Below are 21,156 nucleotides of genomic sequence, written 5' to 3'. Positions count from 1 at the left end.
AAAATTTGAATCAAAGCTGTATCTGTAATAATTTTTGAGCTAGATGAGTTTATGTGAAAGTTCTGGCCCGGTCCAAACATGGTATGTTTAAACTGGCCATAAGATATTAATCAAGAATTATATTATAAATTACAATAAATAATTTTTATTAACATTTCATTTTATCATCAGACTTATCTATTTAATGATAATATTTTATAAATTATTATCTGGATGTTAATTTATATATTTATAAATTTTATCAAAACATGAAAAAAATATACCTCAGTCATTTCTTATTTTAACCAATTTGAGAGATACCAGTTCAATATATTATCCCCTACATAATTTTCATTCTAACTAATACTATTATAATTTTAAACTGACCCTAGCCCAATCAAAAACGCTACCTTCATAATTTCTCGAATTTTTAAAAAATATTAAATTCCTGTAAATTCGAAAAAGATTCATACCACAATTTTATTTTTACATTAAAAATAGCTTGTCTCTTTTTTTCGCTAAAGTTAATAAATTACATTCATTATATTTTTTATATTCAGGTCACAGATAAATAAATATTTTATAATTTTTTTCAAAAAAATTTTCTCTCAAACTCTCCATTTTTAAACAAGATAAGTTTTGTCTCAGTCCCAAAAAATAGTTGAAATAATATAAAATATTGTTTATATAAATTTTTTTTTAAAATTATGAAATTATGTATGGGTTGGTTTATATCGATCAAAGTTTTTAAAAAAGATAATACTTTATTTGTAATTCTTTGGTATATATATTTATATCAGTATCAATTTAACTTCAGTAATATGAAATTTGATTAACCTCGATAATATAATATTACATGTCAGAATAATGTAACATAATATAAGTGACCTTTAAATATATCTTACAATATTAATATTCAAATGTAACAATTAATGACAAGAGAAAATATAGTAATAAAAACAGCTACATTAGAATATAAATTTAAGTATTTGCGACGCTAACCAGCTATCGCTCATTAGTCAAAAAGGAGTTGTTAAGCGCTGCTTTTAAAAGTAGCGCGCTATCGCTATTTGTCAGAAAAAGTAGCTCGAGCACTTATTAAGCTACTTTTTATAAAAAAAATTACAAACAAATTTTTCATCTTTTGCTTATAACGTTATTGTATAGTAAATATATAAAAATCAACATTTATTTTGATTATAAAAAAATTTATGTAATAAAAATAAATATTTATAGTAATTTGTTGCATTTTAATAATAAAATCATTTCAATATTATCATCCCCAAGTCTAGAGCGATGATCAAAAAAATTTATGTAATAAAAATAAATATTTATGGTAATTTGTTGCATTTTAATAATAAAATCATTTCAATATTATCATCCCCAAATCTAGAGCGATGATCAGAAAGTATAAGTTTTGCCTTACTAAATAATCTCTCTACACTAGCACTTGAGGGTAAGGGCGTATTTAATCTTAAATACATATTTTTAATATAAGATAGATAATCAATAATTTTATTTGCAAGTACATCATGTCTGGCATCCTAATATCATTTTGAGAGCTAATGCCACAGATCTTCTTTTTAAGTCCTAGGGTCTAGCCAATGGCCTGTGATTCCCAAATAAGCTCAAAATTGTTTAATCAGATCAATTTATAAATATAAATAAGTTTTTACCTTTTGTTATGTGTCCAACTATCTTCCGTGGTACATATATATGATATTTCTGATAACTCTATTATTAGAGCATCTTTCATCATTATGTTATATGTTATTTTATTCATTAGTGTCTGGCGGCATAAAATTGTTGTACCAAGGGATAGAGTTTTAATCATCATGGTAAATGATGGATAATCAACTAAGGACATTGGCTGAACTGTATAAATTATAAAATCAACAATAACTTTATCAGCCAATTTCTGAGAAATATTGTCATTTGCATTATTAATTAATTTGGTTTGAATTGAATTAGTCTTTTTGGATGTAGAGTCGCTTATACCAAAATTATTTAGATGTTTCTCCATTTCCTTAAAACTCATGAACAGTCTTATAAAATAAATATTATTAGAATGTAAAAATGACAATTTACCTTTAGATGTTTCTTGAGGTTATAGCTACTGGATTAATTTGAGGAAATATTTTTTTTTACATTTTAAACAAATAAATTTGAAACAGTTTTGGTTATATATTTATTTTAAAAAATTTTCAAATCTAGGGAATGGGAAATTTGTATTATAGCTATTAAGAACATTTTCTTCCCTGGTATCTTCCATTTCATTAATATCATTGTCTGAATCACTTTCAACGATTTGGATATCCATAGGCGATGACATTTTAAATTATTAACACGTGATTTAGGTTTATAATACAAATGAAAATATAAATTACAAATTGAAATTATATTTCAATTTCAAAATTAAATAATAAATCAAAAAAATTATAATTAATTATGATAATATATTTAAATTTTCATGTTTATACTTACCTTCATTATAATTTTTAAAAGTAGCGAAGTAGCGGCTACTCAGTTACTTTCATAAAAAGTAGCGTGCTAAAAAATTATTAAATAATTACAAATAAAGTAGCCGATATTAGCTATAGCTACCAAAAAGGTTAGCGCGCTACTTAACAACTCTGGTCAAAAGATTTAAAATTCTATATATAAGCTAAGAAATTTGTTTTATGAGCAAAATATTTGGGAGTATATTTTCAGTTACCTTTTAAAATAATTAAAACTAAATAACTATGTTGTAATATGAGGTCACATTATTTAATAATCTGTGGTAACAAAAATTTCTTAAAACCTGCAACAAACGCTAAAATGGTATCATTTTAAAATTCAGAATGAGCCTATTAAAATTTTTTTTACAACCCCAGGTCTATAAAGATTCTAAAAAAATTTTTAAATACCAATTAACCAATTGAAAAATCCCATTAGGGATCATTAGGCCTTTGTTTCTCATATTTCGAATTTCCATTTAAAAATAACCAGTTATGAAAAGAGTAAAATTATTTAAAATGACCAAATTTTAAAAATTCAAGGTAGGATAGGGTTTCGAAAGGGGAGACCTATGCTAGGAACTAAAAAAAATTTTGCTTCTGCAGGGTTTCCAAGTTTTTAAAAACTTGATATTCGCAATTTATTCCTTTAATTATATATTTAAAATATAAACCTTAGACATTTGAGCATCTTCGACTAATTTGACGATTTGTGCTAACGCTGTATCTTTACCCACGTGGGTAGCCTCCACATATAAGACTCCATTTTGATTTATCGAACCTCCGATAACTATCGAACCTATGGAAAGTGGGAACAAATATTAATTTATGAGAGGAATATGAGATATATATAGATGGGGTCAGCCAGAACTGGTTCAGATTCACTCCACAATCCGTAAGAAAAATGAAAATAAGTGGTTGCATTAAGTGTAAGAAAAGAAAACCAAATGGAATCTAATTATTTTATCGCCAAATTTGGCCCAGACGATGACCACTTTTTTGTATTTTTTCCAATTGTGTGGAGTAATCTGAACTGATCTGGTTAACCTTTCGAACTTGTTTTGGTTTAAAATGTGGAAAGGGATAAATTTATAAATCTGGCAGCGTTTTATGATTAAACTTTAGGAAAATTCCTATATATTATTGTAAATACCTAAATAATAGAGCCAAACACGCCCTAAATTCGGTATAAAAAAATAAGGGATCAAACTCAGACATTATTTCTAAAACAAGGGTTGAGACTCGGATTGGACAAGAAAAAATAGACCAGGTGCAGAGATCTACTAATTATTATAGTTAGGTAATGTATAATAAATCAGTTTATCCGGCTCGATCTACAGACACGTGCCGAAAACCCGCAAATCATTAATGGCGGGGTTAGTTTATTTAGGCTTTCCTTACAATTAAAATATAATTATTTTGTTTTACAAAACCGGAAATCTGAGGTGATAGTTTTCGGCTAAAAACTAGATTTGGCCGGCAATTCCCGATTATACTAAATAAGTTTTTTTTTATATCTAAAACCAAAATAAAGTGGAATGAGGAAACCTTCGGATTTATATACGGGCAACGATTCCCCAGTGATGAGTGATTCGTCCACGTAGGAATAATAATCGTAATTTTTAACGGTCCCATTATCGAATTGGTTTGGCTTAGTTTTGTTGTCCCGTTTATTTAAGGTTGGCGATGTTTGAGGGGAAAGAATTGAAACGACTTTGCCATCTACGGGAATTTTTTGGCCAGGCAAAACTTTCAAGATGTCTCCCCGTTTGACCGTAGCTACGCTTATAACACTTTCGCGAATTTCCATGGTGTCTTGATCTGGTTGTTGCAAATAAGGGGATTATAATTATGCGATAGTTTTAAATTATTAAAATATTTTTGAACGTATTTTTTAAAAAAAGAAGTATTCAAATTATTGTAAAGCTGTATTTATATGAAATGATTTTTAGAATAATTTAGATATCAATTAATTACAAATAATCTCAGTATCAAGTATTAATTAAATTTTAATATTTCACAGACGATAATTATGGTTTTTAACTTCTCAAATATGTATCAATAAATTCGTACCCCCCCCCCCTCCCCACGAAGCAACACAATCTCTTCCTAACGCACCTCAATTATTATATTTATATCTTCATATATAATTTATTGTTTTTAAATGAAGCTACTGAAACAACTAAACGTACAATAAAATATAAGAAAAACAAAAATGGCCATGAAAATGGGGCAAAGTATTCCCGATTTATCTCAGAAGAAATATTACAAAATTAACATTCACAGTTAGCACGAATTCGCGGCGAGATATATATAATATAATAATTTTTGTAACTAAGTTACAAATGTTCTAGCTGTGAATGAAAAATAGGCTGATCCCTATATGGGCAAAATTTCAAAAAGGAAGCCGTTTTTTCGCGAGAGAAAATGCAGGGCCATCAAAGCGAAAAATAATGAATCAAATGTTACCAGTAGTGTTGTTAAGAAGCACGATTCGGGTCCATTTAAAAAAAAACCCGATTAAGATTATAGCCAAAATAACATTAAGTAAGCCTAAAGATTTTGCCCATAGCTGGCAGAAATGGTTGGACAACTAATTCAAAATAAAAGAAGATATTTATGATATAAGGGAGAAAGGATAAAAAATATATTTACCATAAATATATTATTTGCAAGTATTTTTTTTTAAAATTAATATAGCTCGTTAGCTAAAATATTAGCATTCTCTAAATAGTAGTGTTGTTAAAAAGCCAAATGTTGGTTAATTTTTAAAAACGGCACGATTACAATTTTAGCCAAAATAATATTATGTTAGCCTCGAGATTCGGCAAATAGATTGATTTTGGCTAAAATCTAATCGGGCCACTCTTAAAAATCGAGGCGAATCGGGGTTTTTAACAATACTACCAAATAACCAATTAAAAATTATTTTTTTTTAAAGTTACTATATTAATTAATTTAGCATGGGGGAGGCAAATAAATAAAAGAATGTATTTTCCTCTTTTTCTACCGTTTCATTAATTAAGGTCTGCTAGACCTAATGGTGCCATTTTTGTTTACATAACAATTTGTCAAAATTTTGAATTACTAAACTATGGATATTGAAAAAATCCGGAGATATGACAATATTAGAAGCAACGACGTCATATAAAAAAAACGAGTAGGTACCTTTACTAAACTCCATCAAAATAGCTTCAAGGGGTTGCAGCGATACGAGTTTGGTAAGGGCTTGCGAGGTTTTCCCTTTAACCATACATTCCAGCCAACGTCCCAAAGTGACGAATATGATTAACATGGGGGGAGTGTCGAAAAATGTGGCTGGGAATTGATTTTTATTAGAGGATTGATGAGAAGAACGAATGCTGGACCCGGAAACTGGTGTAAATATTTGTATATTAATTATTTTTCAATTATATGTGATTAGATATCAATTTGTCGCTGTATAAAATAAGTGAAATGTATATTTTGACTATTTAGATTTTTTTTAAAAATTATAATTACACCCACCTTTTTTGATTAACCTAAAAGGAATTGCTGATTCTCCCCCCCCCCTCCCCCAATTTTTGGTCATCTGATTTCAATAGGAATATTTTAATTAAAAAAAAGAAAAAGATAATATTTTATTTATCGATTTTTGGATATCTGTTATAATAAAATCATTTAAATTTATTATCGGATAAATTTCAAAATATTTATAACGTTTAGATAGAAAAAATTTATTTAGTAAATGTTATAAAAATGAAAAGGTAAAATTAATTTTAATTTTAAGATACAATAACACATTTAAGGGGTTATCAATCCCAACGTTACAATGGGGATATTTACCACTTTATGAAGGGTTGAGAAAAACTAAATTTAATTTTCGTTTAATAGTTGACTCGGTGCCCGCGTACTTATAGAATTATATTTACTATTCGATCATCCTTTTGTTTATCATGACGATAAGGAATATGAAACAGGGAAAATGTAATATGAGGAATATAAAGTGAAATTTTAAGAAAGAATGTAAGCATTGACGAAGTCCTATTTTGATTAAATATCGTCTGTGAATTTACTTTTCTAAATGTATTCTGGATAGATATAGGGCGTTACAACCTTCAGAAACCCCAACACTTAAGTTAGATTCAATTTTTGTAAGCAAAATTTTAAATGGAGAAGTAACTAGTCACACTTCTTATACCTTTTTGGTGGCCACACAAATTTTCTCATTAATGTTACCATTTCCCCATTAGCCTTGCAATTCGAAGCTTGCCAAATTCTCTCATTTGAGGGCATACAATAAAGTGATCTTTAATTTCTGTCATAAAATCAACACGATTAAATCCCATTAATTCATAGTGAAAGTGAGGGTTCAAACATATTATATATAAATGATTTCTGCCCCAAATAAAACCATCACCTAGCAAAATCAAGTTTTTTTTATATATCATAAATTATCTTATTACGATTTGTAATGCTTGAATGAATTAGTTAAAAAGATTTTTTAAATTAATTTTTAACTAAGTGAAGATTAAAATTTTATAATATGATAATTTAATTATACCGTACACCTAATTGTGAGACATTTTCCTAATAACATAATTCTTTGTTAGTGGAATATGCTAGCAAATATAATGAAAAGACACATAAGAATATTCAAGTTCAAAACCAGAATTATTTGAGACGGAAGCGGCAGAAAACATGGATACGGCAGTTACAATGACGGAGTAAGCATAGGCAATCGTGGTAGCCAGAACTACCAGCGTGTCCATGTTTAAATGGTGACGACCCTTGGCGAAAGCTCTGTAAGCTTGAACGTAAAAGTATTGAGCCCCGTATATCTAAATTGTAAATAAAATTTAAGAAGTTAGTTAAGAAATAAAAAAAAAATTTGCTGGAATTAAGGTAAAATTTAATAAAATTCATGCAATATCCAGAAAATCAGGTATAATTATAAATATATATTTTATATTTTAAGTTCAGGTGCTAATATTTTGAACAGCAAGCAACTCAAATTTATTGAGGATTATTATTGGCTTAAAGAAAATGTGGAAGATATCTGCAAGCATTCAGAGGCAAGTTTCAGTTTGAAACTATCCAAGGATGCTACTAATGAACAAATATCTCCACATGTATTCACATGTATTATAACATGAAATTAGAACTAAATAATAATCTATATTTTAGGATTATGAGCTAAACATTCAAGATGTGGTGAATGTACAAACATCATCATCACAGGTATTATAACATGAAATTAGATCTATATAATAAACTGTATTTTAAAATGATGTATCAAATACACAATATATCCATAAATGATATAGTTAATCCACTGTAATCCTATAGACATGGATATGTCTAAGATTGAAATAATAGAAGTTGAATATTTATTATATAATTTATTAATTAAATAATAGTTAGACAATTCTAATAAAGAAAAAATTTCTCCTTGTACCTCTAAAAGAAAAAATTTAGGGAATCCTAAATCTAAAAGAATGAACAAAAGTAAAAAAATATGAAACTGAAAAGATGGATATATTTAAAGGTAAATATTTATTATATTTAATAATTATTTATTTTTGAAATAGATTTTGCAAAAAAAATATCACATGATGATGATATACATAATGTTCAGGGATTTTTTAAGTCCTTCCAAACAACATTCAATCGAATGATGGAGAAAGAAATATATGATATGAAAATGAAATTTTTTTCAGAATATATATCTTTTTATATGTAATCTTTTATACATATGATGTATAATCTTTATTTTTAATATGATATTTATAATACGTTTAACATATTTTTTATATTTTTATAATAAATATTATTATGTCTAATGATCATAATAAAATCTATTAAAGGATATGCATCGTCACCTACAAATATGTAAGGTGATAATATATCTGTTGAGGGTAAAAAATTTGGATTGGGAATCTTTATGATTTTTTTGATCATCCTTTCATAAAATAGGCTTTTAGAAAATATACTTCTATCTGATATAGATCCAGGAAACCCAACTTCAATCAACATGAATCTAGAAAAGAATTAAAATTTAGAAAATATATAATTACCTAGCTTTATCACCTGAAATAATTTGAATCACAATGGAATTGAATTTTTTATAATTATAAAATGTGGATCCACTTTTTTTAGGTTATTTTATTTTGGCATGTTTTTCATCAATAGCACTTATTATATGAGGAAAACCTGATTTCCTGAAGTATCCTGCTGATATTTCAAGCATCTGTTGAACTGTTGGTAAACAGAGATGCTTGGGTTGAAGATCTACCCATAATAACCTACATGTTGCTGTGACAATTGTGCATACTGATGTTTTTCCAATCTTTGTATATAATGCTATATTTCTAAAGCTCATACCCGTTGTCAAATATCTATAAATATATACAGATTATAAAAAAAAATCATCATACATGAGTGTTATATAGAGTCGATGCATTCATACTAGAGTTTTTATGTATAACTATACCGGTGTCTATAGACTCCAAATTTATAAGAATGTAGTTGAATGTTTCCACATGCATGTGGAACATCTGACGAAATTTGTCAGGATAAGATGGAATACTATCAAATATTTTAAAAAGTCCTTGATCTCTAGAATTAATACATATAATATAAATATTATCATATATACTGGCCTTCTAAAAATCTATGCCTTCTTCTATGCTCAGTCGTATAAATAAATAATATAAAAAACAGAAATAGTAAATCATTCACATCAAACATTTTAAAATTAAAAATAAAGGTATGAATCGGGACATGTTTCGTATCTCTCAAATCTCCCGAAAGTTTTGCGATTCGCAAAACTTTTGAGAAATTTTTTTTTTTGATTTAGGACACAGCTTAAAGAATCTAAAATATAAAACCCTAAATGGTGACCAGTCTGAAAAATAATAAAATACTTTTTCTATTTTTGCAATCTAAAAAAGAGTAGGGTTAAGGTATATTATATGAAAAATATTTTTTAAAATTATTTTTTGGAATATAGCAGCACCCTCTTTGATTTAAAAAATTGTTATTTACAAATAAAATCCTGCAGATATTTTAACTATTTTCTGATAAGCTAAATTTATTGCAAAGCTGAATTACATCTTTATAAGCTTGTCTACCATATAAATATTTTATTTTAACCGGGGCGTGTGTTAGCCCTACCAACATTGGTAAATAACAGAGTTGTTAAAGTAGCGTGCTATTTGGTAGCTATAGCTAAAAGCGGCTACTTTTTTTGTAATTATTTAATTTTTTAGTGCTCTAACTTTTTTGATAGCCTCTACTATTTTAAAAAATATAATGAAGGTAAGTATAAACATGAAAATTTAAATATAATATCATAATTAATTATAATTTTTATGATTTATTATTTAATTTTGAAATTGAAATTGAAATATATTTTCAATTTGTAATTTATATTTTCATTTGTATTATAAACCTAAATCACGTGTTAATAATTTAAAATGTCATCGCCTATGGATATCACAAATCGTTGAAAGTGATTTAGACAATGATATTAATGAAATGGAAGATACCAGGGAAGAAAATGTTCTTAATAGTTATGATACAAACTTGCCATTCCTTAGATTTGAAATTTTTTTAAATAAATATATAATCCAAAACTGGCTTCAATATTTATTTGTTTAAAAGGTAACAAAAAATATTTCCTCAAATCAATCCAGTAGCTATAATCTCAAGAAACACCTAAAGGTAAGTTGCCATTTTAACATTCTAATAATATTTATTTTATAAGACTGTTCATGAGTTTTAAGGAAATGGAGAAACATCTAAATAATTTTGGTATAGGCGACTCTACATCCAAAAAGACTAATTCAATTCAAACCAAATTAATTAATAATGCAAATGACAATATTTCTCAGAAATTGGCTGATAAAGTTATTGTTGATTTTATAATTTATACAGTTCAGCCAATGTCCTTGGTTGATAATCCATTATTTACCAAGATGATTAAAACTCTATCCCCTGGTACAACAATTTTATGCAGCCAGACACTAATGAATAAAATAGCAGATAAATTTAAAATGATGAAAGATGCTCTAATAGTAGAGTTATCAGAGATATCATATATATGTACCACGGGAGATAGTTGGACACATAACAGAAGGTAAAAACTTATTTATATTTATAAATTGATCTGATTAAATATTTTTGGGCTTATTTGGGAATCACAGATCATTGGCTAGACCCTAGGACTTTAAAAAGAAGATCTGTGGCATTAGCCCTCAAATGATAATAGGATGCCAGACATACAATGTACTTGCAAATAAAATTATTGATAATCTATCTTATATTAAAAATATGTTTATAAGATTAAATACGCCCTTACCCTCAAGTGCTAGTGTGGAGAGATTATTTAGTAAGACAAAACTTATACTTTCTGATCGTCGCTTTAGACTTGGGGATGATAAATATTGAAATGATTTTATTATTAAAATGCAACAAATTACCATAAATATTTATTTTTATTACATAAATTTTTTTATAATCAAAACTGAGCATATTTTAATATTTATAAATGTTGATTTTTATATATTTACTATACAATAACATTATAAGAAAAAAACAAAAAATTTGTTGTAAATTTTTTTTATAAAAAGTAGCTAAAGCTACCTTTAATAAATAGTAGCTAATAGCTAGCTACTTTTTTTGACAAATAGCGATAGCGGTAGCGCGCTACTTATAAAAGTAGCGTTTAACAACTCTGGTAAATAATAACTATTGGAATTTTAAAATAACGTTATTTTTTTTTGTTCTTAAAATCCAATATTAAAGATTTAATTCGTTACTTGCACGGGTGTACAAAGCAAGAAGAGGATCAAATTCTCTAGACTCAGACCAGGCAGAACTACTATCGGCCGATGTTTACTTTCCGAATTTTTGGGGGCATGGTGGCTGTCGTTTTTAATCATGCCGTACATCATTACGACTATGACCGGCAAACCAAACATCATAGCTACTAGGAACGATGAACGCCATTTTTTGGTTTCGATCAAATTTATATCGTCTAATTTGTCATTATTTTTCATATCATCTGGTTTTCTTCTCACGTGATAATCGTTTGAATAATCGTTACCGGTTCTATAATTGTTTGACGAATATGTTTTATTTTTCGAAGAGGCAACCAATAGATTCTGATTGACGTTATTGCTAATACTACTAGATGAATCCTCTATGAGACGAACATTCCAGCCAGCATCCTTTCAAGGAGAATTTTTTTTTTGTTTCAAATTAAATTAAAATGTAATTACATAATAGATCTTATGCACGTTACAAGCTGACCGATCATCCAGGAGCGCAATTTTTTTAAAAATAAAGTTGAACAAGGTCGGCATAAATGATGATAAAAATTTAAACTGAAAACGAAATAATTGTTTTTTTTTATAATTAAAAAAAAAATATCACAATATAAATTTAAAATAAAATTAAGTATATGAAACTCGTGAAATTCAATCAGAGTTTAGGGATCTAAATTTATAGCTCAAATTGAACAAAGTTGCTGTATACAATTACAGATTAATTGGGTATATACCTCTAAGCCCTCCATTATAGTCTTAGGTTTCACTTTATCGGAATCATACGTGAAAAGTCCTTTATTAGTGCTGAGAGCTACGCTAGCTTCCTGGACACCCTTCATTTTCTTGGCCAGCGTCTCTATTTGATTTACGCAGGATGAGCAGGTCATACCCGCGATGTGCAATTGCAGCTTGCAAATTTTTTGACGATCAACGTTATCACTATTGAGAAGAGACAAATCATTCCCAGCGAGTTGAGCTCCGAAACCCATGTCTAGGATCGAATCGATTATTTGTGGAGGTGATATGATAGTTGATTGATATTGAATAACTGCCTTGCCGGTTAAAAGTGCGACGGACACTCTTTCTATCCCTAATGAAAAGGTGTTTTTTATAAGAATTATTCGAAATTTGACGTCTTCGTTATTTAAGTTAAAGTGACATTTTTTTTAAAAAAAGTCACTTCAACTATTATGTTTTTTCAACGCAAAAAAAACGATTTGCACTAAGAGGTCTGCAAATGGTAACATTTTCAGGCCTAGTGTGGTTGAAATTTAACGGTTAATGATGCTTACTATCTTAAGATATTGCCTTTCAAATTTTATTTTGTTTATTTTTTATTTGGATAAGCACTACCAAGTATATTTATAATATATATTTGAAAAATCGTGATTTTTGGAAAGCGACTGTGGCCTAGTCGGCAAGAGAGTTAGTTACCAATCTGATGGTTTTAAGTTCGAATCCCAGCAATGATCATATTTTTTCTTAACTTGGTGGTTCCGTCCTTGGAGGATGATATATAGGAGGCCGGACTCGACCATGTGATTCCATATTAATATATGTTAAATAATAAGGGTCTTATTACATTTTAATAAATTTTGGTATTTGGCAGTATGTATCAAATAAAAATTTTAAAATCACGATTTGTTCGATATTGCTTTTGGTAGTAAGCATCAATAATCAAATTTTAACTATTGCCCAGCCCGATCAAAATTGTATGACCTATCTTAAATTTTTACTGGCTGCCCGTCGCGGTTCTTTTAAAATACAAAGCCTAACCCGAAATATATAGAAGAACACCAAAATAAATAATGGAGAATAGTTAAATTATAAACACTACACAGTAATTCACTTCTATAAAATATAAGAATAATCCAGCCCAAAATGGTAATCAAAAATGTAGTGTAGATATTGATAAATTGGTATTGTATGTCATTTCCAAAGTTCAAATATTGTTGTTGAGATAAAAATTTTATACTGGCATATTTTGGGGTGGTAATATGAGATAAATGTATTGGCTAAATATAATTTAAATTTATTTGTTAAATCTAAATTATAATAAGTATTTAAGATTAGTGAGGGAGGTTAATTTTCTGGCATGAGAAGATATTGATAAATAGGTATTTTATACTATTTGCAGAGCTCCCATATTGTGGTTGAGATAAAAAAAAATTTTACTACCATATTTTGGGGTGATAAATAATTCGAATTCATTTGTTAAATAAATTGTATATAAAAATAATTTATAAATTTTACTTTGATTAATATAAATATTTACGCTAAAATTAATATGAGATAAATGTTTATTTTTCAATTGGCTAAATATAAAATTTGCTATATAAACTTTACTGTGTGACAAGAAAAATGGGAGAAGAAAACAAAAACAGTTTTGGTGTAGAATTTGACGCTGAGTTCGAATCCGTTTTCCAAATTTTCCCTACACGTCAAGTTTTAAAAATATTACCGTATAAAGACAACTTTTCGAAATCTCAAAAATGGTAAAATTTAGGTCATACGAATATATTTTAAAAAGTATAGAATAAAAATCCCTGAAAATTGGTGATAGTGTTAAACTTATATTTCTTTATAAATTTACTAATTTTTTTTTGAGAAAAATGGTAAAGAATTTCGTTTTGGGGGTCTTAAGTTTTCAATTTAAATTACTATCAAAATTATTAAATTTAGAAGATAAATTTTATATAATTTTGCTTCAAATATGCTCAAGATTATATATTAATTCTAATTATGTTTCAAAAGTATTCTATGCCATGAAAATTCAACCAAAATCTATAAATTAAAAAAGTCGGTACAGATATTTTCGAACTTTTTAATTTGTACACTTTTATTGAATTTTCTCTGCATAAAGCATTTTTAAAGCAAAATTAAGGTAATATTTATCTTTTTTAGTTGCATTTAGTAATATTTTATGTATTTATGATCAATTTATACCAAAATCAGATATCTGTACCCACTTTTTTAATTTGTACTCTCTTTGAATTGAGCATTTTTGAAACAAAATTCATTTAAAATGCAATAATTGGTAATTTTTTCATATTTTTTATTGATATTTATCTTTTTTTGGATGTTTATAAGAATAATTGTTTTTTTAATCAATTTATATCAAAATAAATGATTTTCCAATGGAGTACCTTGAACCCGTAGTATGGGAATAAATAATAATGCCAAATAACGAGTAGGAAGAAATAAGAAGAATTATTTTTTTTCGCGCTTAATTTTTCATAAACATTTAATTTCTTTCATTAATTTTTTTTTAAATTGGATTTTAAATATTATTCGAATTCCCTCCTAATATAATATTCTATAAAAAATTAATGCCGAGGTCCCCTTGTTTAAAGTGTGTCTCTAACTTTTGTTACATCTGTGCGGGCTATATATTGCCCGCACAAAAATGTCCAATTTCTCCAATCATTCAAAGGATTTATGAAGTTTATTACAATATTTCACTCTGCGATTTGGATAAACCATTTGCCCCTAATTACATATGTAAAACATGTTATAATTCTTTTAATTCATTAGTAAATGGAAAACGGTCATATTTGCCTTTTTCGAAACCTGCATTTTTGGCACGTAGCAAGAAAACATTCGTGGGATTGTTATTTTTGCTCGATTAGTACATTTGGGTTTAACAAAAAAAAAGAAAATTCGTTATCCTGAAATTTCGTCAGTTGTTTATCCGGTAAAATATAATATGCATACAACAGTTCCTTTTTTTAATAGTTCGAAGCTGGAAATATTACGTTGCCAGGACAATGACAATATTGATCTTGAGTATCATCCCGAAGAGGATTCGACATTTATGTCACAAAAGCAACTAAATAACATAACCAGAAATTTACAACTTTCAAAAAGAAAGTCCGAATCTTTAGCCTCAAGGCTTAAAGATTTTAAAAAATAGTGTTCGAACTTCATACCGATTCCGTGGAGCATCGTTTAAAAATTTATTCTCTTACGAAATTTTTTTATACTATTCCAACAATCTAGGTCAACTTTTTTTACAATTTAATATTGAATTGGTGCCCGATGAATGGCACTTGTTCATCGCTTCAAGCAAAAACAGCTTGAAAGCAGTTTTGCTTCATAACGGAAATTCTAAGCCATCAATTCCCATCGCCTATTCCAACCAGTTAAATGAATCATATGAAAATATGAAATATTTATTGTCAAAAATAAATTATTCCATTTACGAATTTAAGATATGCTATGATCGCAATACTGACGTGCCTTCAGTTAGGCTACACCAAGCATTCGTGTTTTCTTTGTCTCTGGACCAGAGAAACTCTAAAACATTATACAGTATCTGAATGGGAGGATCGTCCCAACGTTCTTGAAAAAAATCGCGTAAATATTCTGCTTGTTTCTAAAAATAAGATTTTGTTGCCTCCATAGCACATAAAATTAGGACTAATCAAAAATTTTATCAAAAAATTGTCCGAGGGCCCTACGAAATACCTTAGAAATTTTTTCCCCAAGCCTTCCCAAGCAAAAATAAAAGGGATTTTAGTGGGCCCCAAAATAAGAAAACTCATGAAGGACAGTTTTTTTGAAGATGAATTGTTACTCATTGAATTAAAAGCATGGGAATCTTTTAAATGGATTTGCAGATCGTTCCTTGGCAATTATAAATCAGCCGACTATCGTGAGAAAATTGATGACCTATTAACAAATGATAAGGAAATGGGATGCCGAATGTCCCTCAAAATCCATTTTCTTCAATCCCATAAAGATTTTTTTTCTGAAAACTTAGGTACTGTGTCAGAAGAAATGGGGGAGCGGTTCCATCAACAGATAGAAAATCTCGAAAAGTTTTATCAAGGCAAGAATCGTATAAATATGTTGGCGGACTACTGCTGGAGTATCTTTTTTTGAAGATAAATCATCAAATTCATATTCGCGGAAATATATTTAGATTTACCATTAAATGTTTTTAAATTCGATAAATTTTATATTATTTAATTTGTTTTAAATTCAATAAATTTATTGTATATTACAAGTTAAATCCTATATAATAATGAAGGAGGGGGTGGGACAACGGACCGATAAAAGGTTTATTAAAAGTAAAATATGAGATAGGTTAGCTTAACAAAATATATTTATTTAAATATGAGAAATATAACTATTTCATTTAAAATAAATTGTTTGGGAATCGTACCGTGTGCAGTGTAGCGAAGAGAACGAAAGCCACAATAAATAAATATATTAAATGTAAGCTATATTAAAAAAGATTTTATAAATAAAGGTAAATTTAAAAAATATAGGTTGTTTAAAAATTGAGTAAGGATTTTATATAAAAAAATGTATAATAATAATAAAGAAGGTTTGCTGCAAAAATTAAGATATTTTGTTAGTTGTAGGAATCATTAGAACCGAAGTTATAAACCTTCAAAAAGTGCTAAAAATGACTTTTTTGGAAACTTTAACCTAAAATAAATAAAAAACCTGACGTGCTAGAAAAAAACTGACAGCGGATTTAGAATATGCATAAAAAACTGTCTTAAAACATGTTTATTTTATTTTCTCCCAAAAAATCAAGTCGAAATTTGTCACATAGTGTAATATTCATTCTTATCATAATTTGAGATGAGGTTAGTGTTCTTTTTAAAATAACACAATAAGATCTAAATTATATAAATTAATCGAAAAATATGTTAATAGCAAATTAATAACATATATAAGAAAGATTATATTACAAAATTTAATATAGAAAGTGGCTGAGTGGGAAGAACGTTTGCCTTTAAAACGTTAAGTCATGGGTTCGAATCCCGTGATGTACAAAAAATTTTCTTAAAATTTAACATTAGAGATATATAGTCTCCTTCGATTTATTTAATAAGAAGATAGGAAAGTTGATAAGAAAAATAAAAATTAACATTAAGATGATAGGAAAAATTAACATTAAGATTATATAAAAACGTTCATTTCTTGATTACGGTATATATATATAGATATTTAATTTTAATTATTATCAAAATATATGACTCCCCTAACAATATAGAGAGCAGTAATTCATATTTTATTTTGAAAGATTTTTTATGCATAAAAATTAGAAAATATTTACTTATAAAAGGATTTTGGCATTTTTTAGAATTTGATCAAAAAATATTCCGCTTCTTTTAAAAAAAATCAAAGATTTTTGCTCAATTTTTTTTTCAAACTCTAGTATCTATTATATTTGATCTTCTATCTTTCTTTAGATACAGATTCTACATATTTCAAATTAGCAAAAGAAAAGAAAATTGTTCATTTTAACCTTTCTTATTTTTTTTAAAAAAACTATCATTTTATACCATCTTGGCCTTTAAAAAGAAAACTTTATAAAATAGTTATTTTTTTAATTTAAATAAAAATGACATAAAAAAATCATATTTTTGTATGTCACGCTCAGGGATATGTTAAAAATATATTTCTAACGAAAAGTAACCTGGAATTTTTGTGAGATTGGACTCGATGTTAGAGACGCAAGAAGCGCAAGTCATGCCAGATATTTTGATTTCGCATTTGGATGGAGCTTTAAAATCCCCCATATCTTTTTATGTTTTAAAATCAAACCTTCTCAATATTTTCGAATTCGTTTAAGTAGTATTTTTGATTAATGATAGGGTGTTTATCGCCAAAAATAACCAAAAGGTCTACTAAAAAATAAAAAAATATATTTAAAAAATATTATATATCTCATTATACGATACTGTTTTAAATTTCGATATAAACCAGATAGGACCTTTCGTCCTTTTTTTCCCCGAACCTGGAGCCATTATCTTTTGCTATAGAGCCAAAATGTTAAAGACATGCCATCGGGACGTTATCCTCATTTAAAAGACCAAATGGCTCCAAACTATTGGGGAAACCGGCCAAAATACTTTCTTTTTTCTTACTTTTAGTGCCAGATACAACCAATGACATTATAATATTTAACTAGACTACCAATTGAATTATTAAAATGCGATTTGAAGCTTCGTTAAATATCAGCTGGTGACACGCCTCTTGATTTCCAAACGATCGTCCATTACTCCTCCTGTCGGCTTCTGTAATCCAACGGGAGTTTCTGCCTCCCAACAATCTTACGTGATCATTGCCACTGGTCCTTTCGAACCTGTCGGTGTCTCCGAGATGTTTACACCAACGGAAAGAGATGCGACAGAGACGCCCACTGTAACAATGATCGAAATAGGGTCGGTTCGATGGCTGATAATAGAACCGATAGGTGCGAAAGAACCAGCGGCGGTAGTCACAATAGAAACGGATCGTTTGGAAACCAAAGGCAGTAGGGGAAGAATCGGGAGTGGTTAGAGCTCCTTATCACGAACAAGGAATTAGAGGAGATAAGGGGGAAAATAATAGTAACGATGGATGTTGATTTTTATAATGGGGGCTCAAAAAGGTAAGAAAAAAAGATAATAATAATAAATTTTGAGTAAATTAAGCGTGTAAATTATTATGTGTAAAAAAAATAAAGAGAAAACAGTTAATATCGTTTATTATTTATTATTATATATATGTACTGAAAAGATGTTATTAATTTTATTTATTAATAAACGTATATTTGTGAAATTATACAAGATTCAAAAGGTGTAAAAATTAGAAAATTAAAATCTCTGTATTATTTTTGTTCAACCTATTTAAATTTAGTGAGTGATTGAGAGGATAGTGGACATAATTTGTCCATTCTAGTCAATTATATATAATATATATTTAATCACCGGGTCAATCAAAAGACTAATTTTAATTTGTTATTACAGGACTGCAAAGAGTTGTTAGGTTACAAATGGTGGCTCATTATAAGATTCATTTAATTAAATTCTCGGAGTTATGAAATTTTTTTTGGAAGGGGAGGGGGGTTAGTTGAGAATTTTGGAGGGGGTTTGTCTACAATGAATTTTCTGTCATGTAGAAGCTGCCTACATAATATTTTGTTATTGTCAACATGTTCCTATTTAATTTTTTTCAATATTAATCAGTCAATAAAAAATGTAGCTCACTGGCAATAAGGTCACTGAAGAACCTGATAAGAAAATATCCTAATATATATATTATTTCTTTCAAAATAAATTGATTAATCCTAACATCCTACCTATTTAAAAATTTTAATATTCCTATTTAAACATTTAAAAGGTTTTGTTTTGTTGGTAGTATATTTAAATCGTTCAATTTTTCCTACTGTTAAGCTAACAGTTAATAAAATTCACTAAGCCTTGTGGCAAGAGTATATTGTACTTTTTTAGAGTTGGCTCAAAACCTGCTAAAAATGGAGCTATTTATCACCAGAACCTGTTGGTAGTGACCCTCATTTTATACAATAACAGGGAAGAAGTGGCAACAACTTATAAAAATAATGAAAACAAAACTTTATCCTTCATTATCTTCTAGGGCAAAAATATAAAACGATTTTTGAATTTTTATAATAACAATAGAGATTTAACACATTTATAAAAATATTTTTGTCGAAAGGAGTCTCAGCCCTTCCTCAAAATTTGGAAAGGGGGGCTAAAAATCATAAAAAAATTAGTGGAGTGCAGCCTCTAATACTCCTGTCTTAACTTAATATTTAGAAAAATTATGACAAATTTAAATTCAATTATTTTTAGAAATGAAAAATGAATTTTAAAAAATATTTTTATAAGTTTTTCTTAAAAAATAAATCTGACATATGGATTTATCAGATTTAAAAATATATTCCAGGGTTAAACTAATATTATCAAAAATAAACTATATACTCTATCATTATTTTACAAGTCAAAAGTAATCTATAATTAAGAAAAAAATCAATGTTCTGAAGATAGATAATTTTTTATATGTATTTAATGGCATGTAAAGTTTATTGGTATTTAGAAAGAAATTAAAATAAAAGTTGTTTCATAAATTAAAATAGTTTAACAGCTTATTCTAAAATATTATATCAGTCTTTATTTTAAAATATATCTACACAATATATTTAATTTATGACTTGATCTGTTATTATATTTATATATATACATTAGGCCTTATCAAAAAGAATATGAATTATATCAATTCCTTTAAACAAATTATATAATTTACTATTCATATTCAAACAAATTTACCATTCTTATTTATTTAATAGTAATGAAAATAAATTATCCGATTAATTTAAAAGAATCTAATACAAATAATTCATTGTTCAATTTGAATTCATTTAAATAGGCCTAATACACATATTGTTACATTGTATTGGCACATCAATTCTTTAAAATGTGGCACCTAATTATATAAGTTAAAGAAATAAAATACTTGTAAGATGAGAGGCTTATAATTAACTTTTACAACAAAATTTTAAGATATTATGTTTTGTAAAAATAAATTTAAGATATTGGGAAAATAAATTTTTAATAATCTAATAAAATTAGAATTCTCAGAGCATAGAAATATTCATATTATATTTAAATTTTAAGATGTATGATTATATTATTTTTACCTCGATCATCAATCATCAGAAAATATTGAAAATTGATAGATGATATTTTTTAAAATTTGATTTAGGCATAATTAGCATTATAAAAATCAACTAAATAAATAGTTTATTTAATAAGAATAAATTAGAATCATATACGTTTAAGATCATGATATTAAAATATACAGTGTATATATATATTTATTTATTCTTTTCCTGAATGTTCCACAACGTTCTATTGGATTGGGATAGATTCGTATTTGTAATTATTTTTAGATATATATTATTACAGTTCAGTTTGATTATGTTTAAAAAAACAATAAATATTGTATAATATTTTGCTATTTTCGCGAATATGATTTTTTAATTAAAAAACTAATAATAATATTCTAAAACGAGAAGTTTATAGAAACAAAGAAAGCATTGTTTCCTTCATAATTCATCTTAAAAA

At 27.4% G+C, this 21,156-nt stretch overlaps 1 protein-coding gene across 1 annotated transcript in view; it reads right to left on the bottom strand.

The window, feature by feature from the left end:
• Window positions 1-20,774, bottom strand: part of LOC135930288 (copper-transporting ATPase 1-like) — a 29,727-nt gene extending 8,953 nt beyond the window's left edge. Inside the window, exons 1-8 of the mRNA XM_065467069.1 lie at window positions 20,730-20,774; window positions 17,724-17,828; window positions 12,022-12,377; window positions 11,279-11,689; window positions 7,126-7,297; window positions 5,646-5,852; window positions 4,026-4,298; window positions 3,152-3,276 (exon numbers count right to left, since the gene is read on the bottom strand). Coding sequence (XP_065323141.1) covers window positions 3,152-3,276; window positions 4,026-4,298; window positions 5,646-5,852; window positions 7,126-7,297; window positions 11,279-11,689; window positions 12,022-12,377; window positions 17,724-17,828; window positions 20,730-20,745 — 1,665 coding nt within the window. The 5' untranslated portion in view covers window positions 20,746-20,774. The remainder of the gene's footprint in view (window positions 1-3,151; window positions 3,277-4,025; window positions 4,299-5,645; window positions 5,853-7,125; window positions 7,298-11,278; window positions 11,690-12,021; window positions 12,378-17,723; window positions 17,829-20,729) is intronic.
• Window positions 20,775-21,156: the final 382 nt, after the last annotated feature.

Source organism: Gordionus sp. m RMFG-2023, chromosome 5 (assembly GCF_954871325.1).
Source record: "Gordionus sp. m RMFG-2023 chromosome 5, tfGorSpeb1-WG-v2, whole genome shotgun sequence".
Lineage (NCBI taxonomy): Eukaryota > Metazoa > Nematomorpha > Gordioida > Chordodea > Parachordodidae > Gordionus > Gordionus sp. m RMFG-2023.
This window is presented reverse-complemented; position numbering and strand designations above follow the sequence as displayed.